The sequence below is a fragment of the Podarcis melisellensis genome (assembly GCF_964234715.1).
Source record: "Podarcis melisellensis genome assembly, chromosome: 4".
In the NCBI taxonomy this organism is placed as follows: domain Eukaryota; kingdom Metazoa; phylum Chordata; class Lepidosauria; order Squamata; family Lacertidae; genus Podarcis; species Podarcis melisellensis.
This window is the reverse complement of record NC_138531.1, coordinates 69,223,291-69,237,212: the sequence shown is the minus strand read 5'-3', so window position 1 is coordinate 69,237,212 and position 13,922 is coordinate 69,223,291. Positions and strand designations below refer to the sequence as shown.

The 13,922-nt window shown below is 38.5% G+C and overlaps 1 protein-coding gene across 8 annotated transcripts in view; it reads left to right on the top strand.

Moving 5' to 3' along the window:
* ALCAM (activated leukocyte cell adhesion molecule) overlaps window positions 1–13,922 on the top strand; it is a 118,288-nt gene that overhangs the window by 77,523 nt on the left and 26,843 nt on the right. For all 8 annotated transcript variants that reach the window (XR_014167763.1, XM_081908482.1, XM_081908481.1 and 5 more), the window contains exons 3-8: window positions 1,891–2,110; window positions 4,410–4,474; window positions 7,359–7,446; window positions 7,976–8,155; window positions 9,306–9,433; window positions 10,074–10,203. Coding sequence is in view for 7 of the 8 variants with exons in the window: in XM_081908482.1 (XP_081764608.1) it covers window positions 1,891–2,110; window positions 4,410–4,474; window positions 7,359–7,446; window positions 7,976–8,155; window positions 9,306–9,433; window positions 10,074–10,203 (811 nt within the window). In the remaining variant the exon portion in view is untranslated. The remainder of the gene's footprint in view (window positions 1–1,890; window positions 2,111–4,409; window positions 4,475–7,358; window positions 7,447–7,975; window positions 8,156–9,305; window positions 9,434–10,073; window positions 10,204–13,922) is intronic.

The following is a 13,922-nucleotide window of genomic DNA, read 5'->3' as shown; positions in this document are numbered from 1 at the left end:
TGGTGAGAAAAGTATATTTGAGCTGATGCATGTTAAGGACTTGTCACACTTAGGGAGATAAGAGCCATCAATATGCACTGAGTAATTTTGAAATGTATAATTTGCTTGTTATAGAAAGTGATTCATTGCAGTGAAAAAGTTAGCAGCATCTATTTATTATGTTCAGAATGTTGCACACACTGCTGCATTTTATGCTCACTACAGTAATGTGAGTTGAGGCAACAGAATCAATGAATGTGTTTCATTTTGCATCTGAAAGTGCATAGAGTTTACAAAGGGGACCTAATAAAGGCACAGCAGAGTGGAGATACAATTGTTGAGGTTCCCTGAGGGTACTGTAGGATAAACAAGCCGTTCTCCCTGATGTTAGCAAAACCTACAATTGTGATGTATATCATTCTCAGGGTCACAGAAAGACTTTCCTTGATGGTCTCTGCAAAAATAGGTGTAGAGGAGTGTGTACATGCATTGATGTGAATAAGCCCAGTGCAGTACAGAGAGGTTTTAGGAATGCAAAACATCAAGCTGATGTTAGTATCAAACCAAAGTGTCAATGGGGGATGCGAGTGGTGCTGTGGGTTAAACCACAGAGCCTAGGACTTGCCGATCAGAAGGTCGGCGGTTCGAATCCCCGTAACGGGGTGAGCTCCGGTTGCTTGGTTGCAGCTCCTGCCAACCTAGCAGTTCGAAAGCATGTCAAAGTACAAGTAGATAAATAGGTACTGCTCTGGCGGGAAGCTAAACAGCGTTTCTGTGCGCTGCTCTGGTTTGCCAGAACGGCTTAGTCATGCTGGCCACATGACCCGGAAGCTGTACACCGGCTCCCTTGGCCAATAAAGCGAGGTGAGCACCGCAACCCCAGAGTCGGTCACGGCTGGACCTAATGGTCAGGGGTCCCTTTACCTTTACCTTTTAAGACCAGTCACTTTCCAATTCTCATGTTTGGAAGCCAAAGTAACACCAATTTTAAAAAAGGGACCCAGGGAGATATGGAAATTGCAGGCTGGTTATCTTAACATTTTTCCAGAAAAAAACTGGTGAAAGCATTATTGAAGATAAAATTACCAAGCATACAGAATAACAGGTTTTGTTGATGAACCAGCCTGGCTTCTCCAAAGTAAATCCTATCTAACTAAGCTTCTGGAGTTCTTTGGGATTTGTCAAATAAGCATGTGGATCAAGATAATCCATTATACATTGTGCACTCTCAAACAGCTTGATAAACTAAGGTTGCCATATTTCAAAAAGTGAAAATCCAGACACAAAAGTTATTGAGCTTTGAGTTGTTGGGGGGTTTTTTGGGGGGGTTGGAGATTCTCAAAAATCACACTACCGACATGGGCTGCCATATGTCCGGATTTTAGTGATTTTTGCCCAGACACAGGGCTGAATACTGGCTATGTCTGGGAAATTCTGGATGCATGGCAACCCTAGATAGACTCCCTCACTGAAGACTCCTGAGTAAACTTAGCAGTCATGGTATGAGAGGAGGGTTCCCCTTAAGAATCAACTAAAGAACCAGAATCAGAGAGTAGGAATAAGTGGACAGTTTTCATGGTAGTGGGGTCCACCAAGGATTTGTATTGGGACTGACACTTTAAATAATGTTAAATAATGTTCATAAGTAATGTGGAGTTAGAGGTGAGCAGTCAGTGGGCCAAGTTAGCTGAGGACACCACATTTTTCAAGGTGCTATTATTAAAAACCTGCAAGGAGTATCCACCACCTCTTGTAGGAATCTGCAGTTGTATTGCTCTTGAATGAATGGTTGGTGCAGTGCCCTTACAAATCCAGTACGATTTAATCAGTTCATAATTACTTTCATGTAATTTTAGAGAGGGTACTAGATAGATAAGAATACACTAATAGACTTTGACTCTTTTATTCTAGGAAATGGCAAACAAGGCTTCGGAGTTTATTGCCTTCCGATCTGCAACCAAAAAAACCGTACAGTATGACGATGTCCTGGAATACAAAGACAGATTAAATCTCTCTGAAAATTATACACTATCAATTAGTAATGCAAGAATCAGTGATGAAAAGAGATTTGTGTGCATGCTTGTAACAGAGGACAATGTCTTTGAACAACCTACAATAGTAAAGGTGTTCAGTAAGTACCAAGTAATCTTATTACCTACCAACAGGGATGTTCACTAGTGTATGGCCTTTACATAGAAAATTCCTGGCATGAGATTTCAATAAACCATACAGATGGGTCAGGTGTTCTGTAATTTTGTTTATAGCATTCGTATGACCGAATTTTTAGCTACTGGTGTCTACAAGGGAACTTCAAATGTTCACTTCTGCTCTAAGGAAGCAAAGTGTTAAAGGGGTGATGGTGACAATTCTATATATGCATACAGATGAATCTCGATTTAAACGGAATTCACTTATGCAATTGCAAGCTTACACAGATTGCAAATAAATGGCAGGAGATCCTTGCTTACCAGGCTCTGCTCTGGGGGCGGTCATGAGATCTCGTCCACAGGGTTTCCCTTGCACAAAAAGAGCTTCTGTGCCCTGTACCTTGCTTACAGGCCCTGGAACATCCTCATGAGGGCTCTGGGAACCTCCCACAAGATCTCATGGGGCTGTCCAAGATCTCATGGGAGCTTCCAGAGACCTTGCCACAATCCTGTAAGCAAGGTGGAGGGCTTGAAAACCCTTTCCATGAAGAATTTTCCCTTTGCAGAAATAGCTTTGTTTTGGACTGCAGTCAAAGAATATATAAACATTAGGGACAAGCCCCAGTACACTGCTTTGTTTACTGAATGGAAAATTGGTATATAAATGATTTTAATTAATAAGATATATAATATAATACTTTCCTCAATACCTCTTTTAGCCTGTAAGAATGGGCTGCAGAAGTCATAATTGCCTTATTGATTGATTGGATTTATTTACCGCCCTATAGCCACAGGTCTCAGGGCGGGTCACAGAATAAAATCAGAATATAAAACCACAAAATACATAATCAAAATAAAAACAATAACCCCCATAGGCTGCAGTGTGGTTGTTAACATTAATTATGCAGTTTTAGCAGTTAAAGTGCCAACCATCTTACCTCAGGTAGCTTGGAATGTCTTTTTCTGATGGACCCTGCTACCATCTGTGTCTTTTCCCACCCCACCACCCTTTGGTCCTAATTATCAAGAGCAAAGCAAGGCCTTAAAAATGTAGAGTTTTGAAATGATGACAGACGAAATCTAAAATTATTTGTGCTATGTAATATATACATTTTAAAATGGCTATTAATAAGCACTCCCATATCACCAGTTATTATAATTTAAGCATTTGCTTTCTCCTCTCTTGCTGATTGTTCTAAAATCCTGTAAACAGTGTTCCGTGCTTTGAAAACTGCCTAAAATTAAGAAATGTCTATTATAATTGCAAATCTGGGATTTCTTTTGCAGGTAAGTTTAATTTTTCCACTGTAATGCTGCCCTAAATGCATTCTGAGTAAAAATGCATAAATTTAAATAAAGACTTTATTTTTACTAGACTAGACTGTCATTCCAAACCCAGAGGTGTGATAGCTCAGAAAGCAGTTTGCCCCAGTATATGTACAGTAAGTGAGACAATTTCAGCAAGCTTGTTCTTTTGTTACAATCTCACTAGCATATTAGATTGTGCCAACAGAGCTGGATCTTTGTTGCCGAAAGGCCTTTAGTCATTTAAGCCCACTACTACCTACTACTGTTTATCCTGATAGCCTCTAAAGAATCTAAGGAATATTTGATTGTTCGTTTAGTTGGCTGGTTTGCTTGTTCGCCTGTCCAGCTACCCAAGATTGTTATAACTGGAGATATTCAAGATGGATTACAATGAGCATCAGGTTGCTCAGTTTAGGTTTAGGGGGTTTTGCATCATTTCCCCATGAAAACATTATTTCCACGTAAAAAACAACACCACAACCATCATGTGTGAAGCAAACCTAGTTTTTGTTATAGTTGGTAGGAAGAAATCATTTGTGCTTCATCTGGATGAGTGAATTACAAGAATATGGGAGCTGCTACATGTAGCAAAGCTAACCAATACTGTAAGAGTAAGAAAAGGTAAACAATAACATACTTATTGAAAAACAGAGTGATTTAATCATCTATGGATTCACTCATATATAATACTGGAAACAATTTAACCATTTATAGAACAACGGGTGTTTCTCTGTAACTTACCACTTGTTTTTGCTTACATCCTTTTCTCTCTCTTCCCTTCCCTTTTTTTATTAAAGCTAAATACAGTATGTATGTTTGAATATCCTTCTTATTTATATATTTAGATTTTCCTTTTGTATGTTCACATGATGATGATGAAGATGAAGATGGCACATAACTAAATGTCTGGAAACATAGCTCAAATCTTAACAATTTATGATGCGATAGTTCAATATTTATTTATTTAAATTACAGAACAACCATCACAACCTGAAATTATAAGTCGAGCAACATTTTTAGAAACAGAACAGCTAAAAACGGTAAGTGAGCCTTCTCTGTTAAACTCCTTCAAATTGTCTGCATTTCTCCCCATGTTGTAAACAGCCATTGTAAACAATCATCAATACAAACTTCCCAAGGCTAATTGATACAAGCTCCATACAAATGTATAGTGTTATCTCCAAACCCAAAGTCTCTGAGGAACATACATAAAGCCCTAATGGTTGAAACAAAAAAGGGGTTGATAAATAAATGAAACAAAATACTGGATAGGGTTTGGCCTATTATGGATTTATTACTTGAGTGTTCTGTATTAAGCAGAATTATGTAATGCCCCTAACCTTGCTATATAGTAAAACAGTAAGGCTGTTGTCAGCTGCAGTTCACATGGCCACAATAGCTCCAGCATGACAACAGAACAGTAGGCAGCTGATCAAGCAAGCAGCACAAGTAGCAGGTGGCCCAAACAAGCTGTTCAAAGGTGAGTAGAAGGGACTTCAGAGGGTGAAGTTACAGAAGCTACACCCACCCCCTTTAAATTGAGGATTGGGGTGAGATGTTTAGGGTTTGGGTTGAACTGTGTCTGGATGAGATGGAACAGGTTGTGTGGGGTTACAAAGGTTGTCAGGTGTAAAGAAATGAAGGGTTGGCAAGGGGGTTGCAAAGTTGTTGGTGGGGTTGGCGAACAGGTGCAGCAACCCCTATTATTAAAAATTAATGTTATAATTAACTTAAGACACAGTGTATGCATATGAAAAACTCACCGCCATATAACAAGCAAGATAAGGCTGTAGTAACAAAAACTTTTATCATTGGTTCTAGCAGACAATGACCCTTAGTATAATAAAGTGTTGCTATAGTTCCCAACAAAGGAGCAAATGGAATTTTATTGCCTTGGTGTGCCTAGGGTGTTTCATATGCTATGGCCCTCAGTGCTTAAATGAGTGATGCTGTTGAATGAGACAACCATGCATGACTCATTTATGCTCCTTATTGCCTTTTACACAGCCATTTGGTGTTACCGTAATTCCTCCTTTCAATAAGTCCCAAATTAAGAGAGTAGGTTTTCTCATACCTGCTTGGGATAATGGATTAAGAGCCACTATGTCTATATAAAGGAGTGCTGGCATTTGCTGATTTCTATTAGGATGGGGAAGAAGGTTGCTTAACTGCATCATTTATGTAGTGAATAAATAAAGCACATCCTTGTTGTACCTGTTCCATTTTGTAAATATTGAATCTGAAAGAAAACACACAAGTCCAAGTTCAAATGTTAACATTGTTGGGCCATAGCTGCTGTGTAAGAAACATTAGTTGTTGACCCAATGAGGTAACTGGTTTTTCCCATAGACGCTGCCAATCAAAAGCAGATGAGAGCTCAGCAAATGCCGATATACAGCTTTTTTGGGTTCTCCTGTTTGTTTTTGTGATTGTACAAACAATACAAATCTGACTGGCTACTAACTTAACACTACTTAACACATTCCCCAAAGAAAATCCAGATAGAAGAAGTTTTTTTCAAGCAATGATCAGACTCTGGCAGAACAAGCCTGCCGTTAAAATCTGCCATATAGAAGCTAATACAGTGGTACCTCGGGTTACATACGCTTCAGGTTACATACGCTTCAGGTTACAGACTCCGCTAACCCAGAAATAGTACCTCGGGTTAAGAACTTTGCTTCAGGATGAGAGCAGAAATCGTGCTCCGGCGGCGCGGCGGCAGCAGGAGGCCCCATTAGCTAAAGTGGTGCTTCAGGTTAAGAACAGTTTCCGGTTAAGTACGGACCTCCGGAACGAATTAAGTACTTAACCTGAGGTACCACTGTAATTTTTCCCCCACCCTGATTGTTATCTCTTATTGTGTAAGTTGCTTTTTGAGGAAGGTGGTTTGGGAAGTTCAGCACACCTTATACCTACAAACCCTGAAGAGACTCAAATAATGCTGTTCAGATACCTGCTTTTTCCAGATACAGCTGCACTAAGAGCATCAATAAGGGTGACCACCATAAAAGCCCATTTGTTTTGTTAATTCTTCCCCCTACCCAGTGATTTCCCCTCACTTTTTATTTAGGCCCAAGCAACATGGGGCAGGGCCATCTTTCTTATATCAGCAGGAAAGGAGTGGTGAATCTTTCCACGTCCTGTGTCTTACCTCTGAGCATTTGGTTGCTCTAGTCACTTTTCTAATACTAGAAGTCAGCTGGGAATCGGGGTGGGGAAGTGGGTGGAGCAACAGACAGGTAAAGCAAAGAAGAAGGGGAGGATTGATGCTTCTTTTAGATCCTTCTACAGTTAGAATAAGACCTCTTGGGGAGATACATGGAGGGAAAATATGTCCATTGTTGTTTCATCCAGTTTGACCCTCCGTACTTTAATTTTAAACCATTGTCAGGTAAGTTGCCCTCTATAGACAAGCAGCTTCTTGTCTTAGAAGAAGAAGAAAAAAAGAGAAGAAGAGTGTGGAATGATGGCCTCAAGAGGGATTTATCTGTACTAGCCCCTAAACTGTGGAACTACCTTTCCACAGAGGTGCATCTAAGCACTCTTCGTGGGACAGCTTTTGCTGTATACTGAAGACAGACCTCTTTGATACCTTTCAAATACCTTTGATAGTTAAGGTATTTTGTTTTGAGGGACCAAACTCTCTTGCTGAATTTATACTGTTCAGTTATATTTACATCATCTTTATGTGTTTTATAGTTAATGGTTTTATTTGTTTTTATAATTGTATGTTTTATTGTTGTAACCCATTCTGGATGGGTAAGAACTACTACTACTACTACTGCTACTACTACTACAGCAGCAGCAGCAGCAGCAATGCAGAGAACAAATTAAATTCCTTGGATATGTTGGAGCCGATGGCTATAAATGTAGCTATAAATGAAGACAAAACTGTAATAATTTGAACATTTTTGCATTTTTAAGCTTGGGGAATGTATCTCTCAAGATGGTTATCCAAAGGGAAACCTTACGTGGTTCAAGAATGGAGTTGTTTTGCAGCCCACTGAAGAAGGTAAGTTTTAGAATTGAGTGTGAATTCTTCTTATTTGCATTCCTTCACAAATTGGTGTTGGCTCATATCATTTTAGCAGGTCATTCAGACAATTCACAATTAGACTACATTTATCCATCTTTATCAAAAATGCTGTACTTTGTTCTTTGGCTGCATCTTGATGTTGTGATTTGATATACACATTTCTCCCTCCATCCCCACAGTAACTCGACCCAGAAAATGTAAGGGTTTTAAAATGTAATTAGTGTACAAAATATTATTTTGATAATGTCATACCTGGAAGTTTTTGATCCCAATAATGTGTAACAGCTATACCTTAATCCTAAATATTTAGGATTAGGTTGTACACACTGCCTGCCTACCGTACTTTCTTCTTTTTTTCCTGCAGTCTGCCCAAAAGTGGCAGTTCATTTTTAAGAGTATCTGTGACTGTCACATCATATATTTAAAAATATCATTAGGACAGGCTGAAAAAACAACAATCAACAGTTGTTCAAGTTGGTGAAAATCATACATTTTCTTTCAAAAGCTGTTATAAATGAACAAACAAAAGTGAATCAAACAACTGGACTCTACACCGTGATATCTTCTTTGGAATATAAGCCAACAAAGGATGACACAAATGCACAGTTTACCTGTTCGGTGACATATTTTGGACCAACAGGACAAGAAACAATACGGTCGGAATCAGTAGCCTTTGACATTCACTGTAAGTCCATAAATACCTGTCTTTATACCATTTAAAGACCATCTGTTTGCTTTGAGGGATCCTCCTATTATTGTTTTGTGGTGGTTGTTGCTTTTGGGATTGGTTATCCCTAGCACATAAATTTGCAGTTTTCATTGGATTAACTAATTAGGGGTCAGGAACTGACAGGAAGGATGGCGAACAAATAGGTTGCCCTATAGTTATTTAGGGAAGGCGTCACTGCAGAAGGGTGTTTTGAGGATGGGTTTGACTTGTTAAGACTGTTTCAGGGACATGGAGCCGTGTGGAAGAAGGTTCCAAGATGGGAGGGAATGGTTGAAAAGGAAAGTGTAGCAAGGAGTTTTACATTGCCTGTTGCAGCAAAAATCCATTTTCAAATGCACTCAGACATAAATAATGTGTTGCTAACGGCCTTCCCCAAATTAGCATTTCTACTGCAGCTTGGAATGCCTATTCTGTTCTCTTGTTCAAGCTCCTGGGACACCTGTTGCACAACCATCAATAAGAAAATATTATCCCATGTCCACATGATTCCAATACTTTTTAAAAATGTTTTGTTTTGTTTCTAAAAACTGAGTGGTTCCATTGCACTATTCCCACAACCCCAAACCCAAATGAACACCAGCAATGTTACCACCTATTCACTTACAGGGGCATTTTCTGCCCTGCTATGATTACTGGTTAAATTGGTATTCCATTTGGTACTTGGCAAAAACCTGAACTATCTTGCGGAAGCATTACCAGCATGGCTCCAGTAGTCACACATATTTTGGATGTGACTGTTGTAGGCAACTATTGAACGGTATAACACCCTGGCCTGGTTCACACATTTCCTGGAGAAAAAGTCACAGATTACAATTCTGCAATGAAACAACTAATTTGAGCAGTGCCCATTGACTCACAAAACACAGGCATATTGTGTCTTTACCTGCCTGAAGAGTAGAAGGCCTTAGTTCTTGCCAGGGCGACTGTGTGGTGGGATCGTGCAATAGGCTTTTCATTAACTTTTTTATGCATGTAGCTCTTGAAACAGAAAGGGGGGTGTAAGCCTCTTCATTACTGTCATACTTAATGTTGTTAAACATTTTACATATATGGAAGAGACTGAGGGTTTTTTTAAATAAAAAAACTGAAACATCTGTCTTTTTAGATCCTACAGAGAAGGTTAAAATTCAAGTACTTACAGAAAGAAATACCATTAAAGAAGGTGATAACATCACCCTAAAATGTTCAGGAAATGGTAATCCTCCACCTCAGGAATTTTTCTTCTACATTCCTGTAAGTATTGCCTGCCTGCCATGATTTGGGTGGTGAGGCAGGGAGGGGGGTGGTATGGTTTAGTGTTACATACAAAATGGGCCTGTACCAAAGACTACTCTGAAGACACATTTATAATTTGCCAATCTAGGTGTAGCAGTTTTCGACTTATTGCATTTTCTATGCACATTTTCCTAAAATGACATTGTTTTAAGACATGAAAGAATATGCATGTTAATAATTTTGGGTATTTAAAACGGCAAGTAGCTGAAATTATTTGTAGTGGGGTTTTTTTCCTCTTACACAGTCCAATCCCTTATTTTCAAGCTATCTCTCAAACTTTTGTTCATTTTCAACCATTCTGAAATTGTGCAGCAGTGAATATGATATTACACATCTAGCAATGGTGATATAAAATCTAATACAGTATCTGGGTGTGGACATTTACATATTTTATCTGGTGAAAATCCAGATAATTACACTACTTATCAAATTATAAAATTAATCACTAAAAATTGACGATGATAGTTTGTACTCTTCATTGATAGAGAAGTGAAGTCTGTCATACTACTATAGTCTTGCTGCAATAAAAGTAGCTGCAGAAAATAGAAACATGATTTTCATTCATTAGTAAATTTCTCTATTAAACTTTCTCTAAAAGGGGGAACCAGACCCTATAAGAAGTTCAAGTCTTTATGTACTGACTGATGTTAGAAGAAATGCAACAGGGGAATATAGATGTTCACTGACTGATGAGAGTTTGATGGATTCCACTATAATTACAGTACATTGTAAGTAGTTTTGTCTTTGTTTTCCTTTTAAAAGTGCATGTTATTTCATAACAGATGTCCTTTCTTAGCATGTTCCATGCCAAATCTAAGTGTTTTAATAGGGGTCAGGTCAAGGCAACTCAATGGCTTTTTTTGGACATCATGCTAAACAATGGTTTAATGAGACATGACTGAGCATAGCCTTTTCTTGGCTTATCCGACCCCCCCTCCTGCCTCCCCAGTCAGGAGAAGTTCAGAAGCTTTGACTTCCACACCCAGAACTGCAGGACATGTTAAATATGATTAGTTTAAAGAAGTCAGCTTCAGAAACCATGGTTTGAAATGATGAGCTTGTTAATGCTAACCACAGTTTGTCAGTCTTCATAACACACACACAAAATGCAATTAAGTAAAAGCAGAAGCAAAAGCTTCTAAACTTTGCCATATGGGAGGAACTTGAGAGTCCAGGAGGCAGCTGGGGTCAAATCATAGCTTAGCTTGATTTAGAATGCAGTCTTCATGTGCTAACTTAAGTTTTTTAAAGCTTGGATGTGCAACTCAGGCTGGTGATTAAATTATATACACATATCATTCCTTCTTGCTTCTAGTGATGTGCTATGTGCTTTTCTATGATTCACTGGTGTTTCGTTTTAAAACTTCATGCAATTTATTTTCATTTCTTTCTATTGGGATTTTACAAATCTGATAATTTAAAAAACTGGATAAGGGGGAACAAATGTATTATTCAGCAGCTACAATGTGGTCTTTCAGCTATTGGATTTTAGAAATGTTTTTGCTGGATGTAAAATAGCCCAGCATTTTATAACCAGGAAATCATCTTTTAAAGTTATTGATTTAATAATAAAATTCAGGCTTAAATGTTGTCTTCAATCCTCTTGCTGTTTCCTACCTGAGAAACTAGTACCACAAATGATTATCCATCTTGTAAGATGCATGGCTAAAGACACCACTGTATGGGGCAATCTTCAAGCTAATCATTTTCCTGTCATTTTAAGATTTCCAAATGGAAGGGGCATTGCTATGGAGGCACTTGCAAACAAGTGTAACCCCACTTTCCCCTACCTTATTTATGGTCTGACTTTCAAGAGAAGGTCCATCCAATATGATTTATGGCAACAAAATACAAAAAGGAGAACTCAGCAGGACAAAAACTAATGTTTAATGTAACAATATAAACAAGTGTAGGCATTTCACACATTTATTTAAATAATGCTTAAAATTCATAGTGGTTTAGCCACATGGAGGATCCAGTTTTTGCATTGTCGATTTCTTACTTTGCATGCACACTGCAACAGAGATTGATTATTTGCTAGCACTAAATTAAAAGCTGACTTGTTTTAAATACAGCAGCTACAGACAACCGTGTTTTCTAATAATCCATTAATGTAGCAATCATACAGGTTGTTTCTTAAAAAAAAACAACCCACATTCTTTTGTAATTTTTCAAACATTCCTTTTTCTCTTCATGCAACATCAAAGGCAAGTTTTATCAAACAAACCTGTAGATTAAAGGATCACCAGTGCAAAATATATTTACAGAATTGATTGGAAAAGGGGTGTAGCATAGATAGAAGGAATATCAAGGCCCTCCCTGCACATGATCTCTAAGTGTTTCTCAGAGCTGTGGACTCTTCCTGCATAAAAAGCTTCTTAAGCAATTGCATACAGTGGCAAAGTCATGCATAGCATGTAATTAGAAGTTTCCAAAGCAACCATCGAAACAGCAATGGAATGATAAAATTTGGGACTCTGCAAACTTGCTTGGCAGATGCAACAGGCACGAATCCTTTAAAACAAAATGGGATTGTGGCACTATGGTTTCCATTTATGTCCCATGTGGAAGCTCCTACAGCTTCTGATCAAATCCAGTTAGGTACAAATGCCTCTATTTTTTCTGATTATGATATATATGTTATGTTCAATATATATTTGAAATGTGCTATATAGCACTATGTCCCTTATTAATTAAATATTAGTTATCTATTTTTCATTAGCTAGTAGGCATTTTCTTAGTCTATTTCACTCATCCTACATGCATATCCATGGAATAATAATAATAATAATTAATAATAATTTTTATTTTTCATGGTTGTTGCCCGTGAGTTTCTTTTATTCCTTTAGTAAATTTGTTATATTGAAATATAGGGTGTTCTTTTTTGTTGCCTGTATTTTAAACTTTTGTTTCAATATAAAATAATATTAGATGGCAATAACTTTAATTAAGCATCACATCTGTATTTTCATCAAGTTGGGATAAACCATCACCAAATTTCACTGCGTAGAAGAGCAGATCAAGGATGATGGCATTGGCCAAGTAGGGGCTCATGAAAGATGCATGTGATGGCGTGGATGCAAGGATTAGTCCACGAAGTTTCAGTCTTTCCTAGGTGGAGGCTAATAATTTAATGCATTCCTGTTTCATCTCATGTGTGTGACAAGATTTTAATGTGGGGCATCTTTTCTGGGCACTCAATCTGAGGTTTTAGCATGCTTCAAATAAATGAGGAAACATAGAAAGAAAATTACCTTGGGACGGGGACAGTCTTTTTCTTCACTTTCCTCCCATGGTTACATAGCGCTTAGAGGAAATTTGGGGGATTTAAACGAGCAAGCTCAGTCCCTGACTCAGGATAAAGAAGTAGTAGTCATAGGGATATGCTGTCCTGTGTTTTATGGCTTTGATTCGGGGATCACATTGGGGGGAGGTGTGGGGAGAAGCAGGATGGGACTTGACAGCAGTTGCTAGAGTGTTTGTATATGCTTATAGTCTGCTAGGTAAGCAGCTGCAGAGGCAGATAAGATAAGCATTCCTAGGTCCACTGACAGTAAAGAAATTAGGCCTGTATCAGTCATGTTGCAGGTATTACTAGCTATAAATAAGGACAGTTACTGCAGCAGCGTATAGCTTTGTATTCTCTCTTCCACCCTCTGGCTCTGTGCTTCCTTTAACACTGTTCCTAATGGAGTTCATAAATGAAAAATGTAGATGATGTCACTTTCCTGTTGAGAGACTTGAGCTCTTGCTACTCTCACTGGTGAAGCTACAGGAAGAGGAGTTTGCAAGCTTATGGAACATGAAGCACTTTAGTACTGACAATGTAATAAAGCTAGAGAACTTTGGTCTGCCTAACCAGACATGTTGGAATTTTTTTGTGGTTATCAAAGTTGTACGGGTCTAGTGGAATGAGAGAAGGCGACCAGAGACTGTGGAAGGCGCTTTATCTGTTTCTATAGTTTTTAAATAATTACTAGTGCTAAACTAAAATATGGAAATATGTATCACTTCAACTGGAGTTCACTTCAAATAATGGCAAAGTGATCTAGCAAATTTTCTGGGGGTTATAACTTTTCAGTGAAGTTCTTGGGGTTCTGGAATGTGCCCTGAAAGCAAAGCCAGTAGAGGAGGAAGCTGCTTATAAATGCCTTTTATTCCCCACCACCACTCCCATTTTCATCATTCTGAGCACAATTCAAAGTGTTGGTGCTGACCTTTAAATCCCTAAAGGGCCTTGGCCCAGTATACCTGAAGGAGTGTCTCCACCCCCATCATCCAGCTTTGAAGGCCTTCTGGCGGTTCCCTCACTGAAAGAAGTGAGGTTACAGGGAACCAGGCAGAGGGCCTTCTCAGTAGTGGTGCCTGCCCTGTGGAATGCCCTATCATCATATGTCAGTGAAATAAATAACTATCTGACTTTTAGGGAAGTTTTTAATGTTTGATG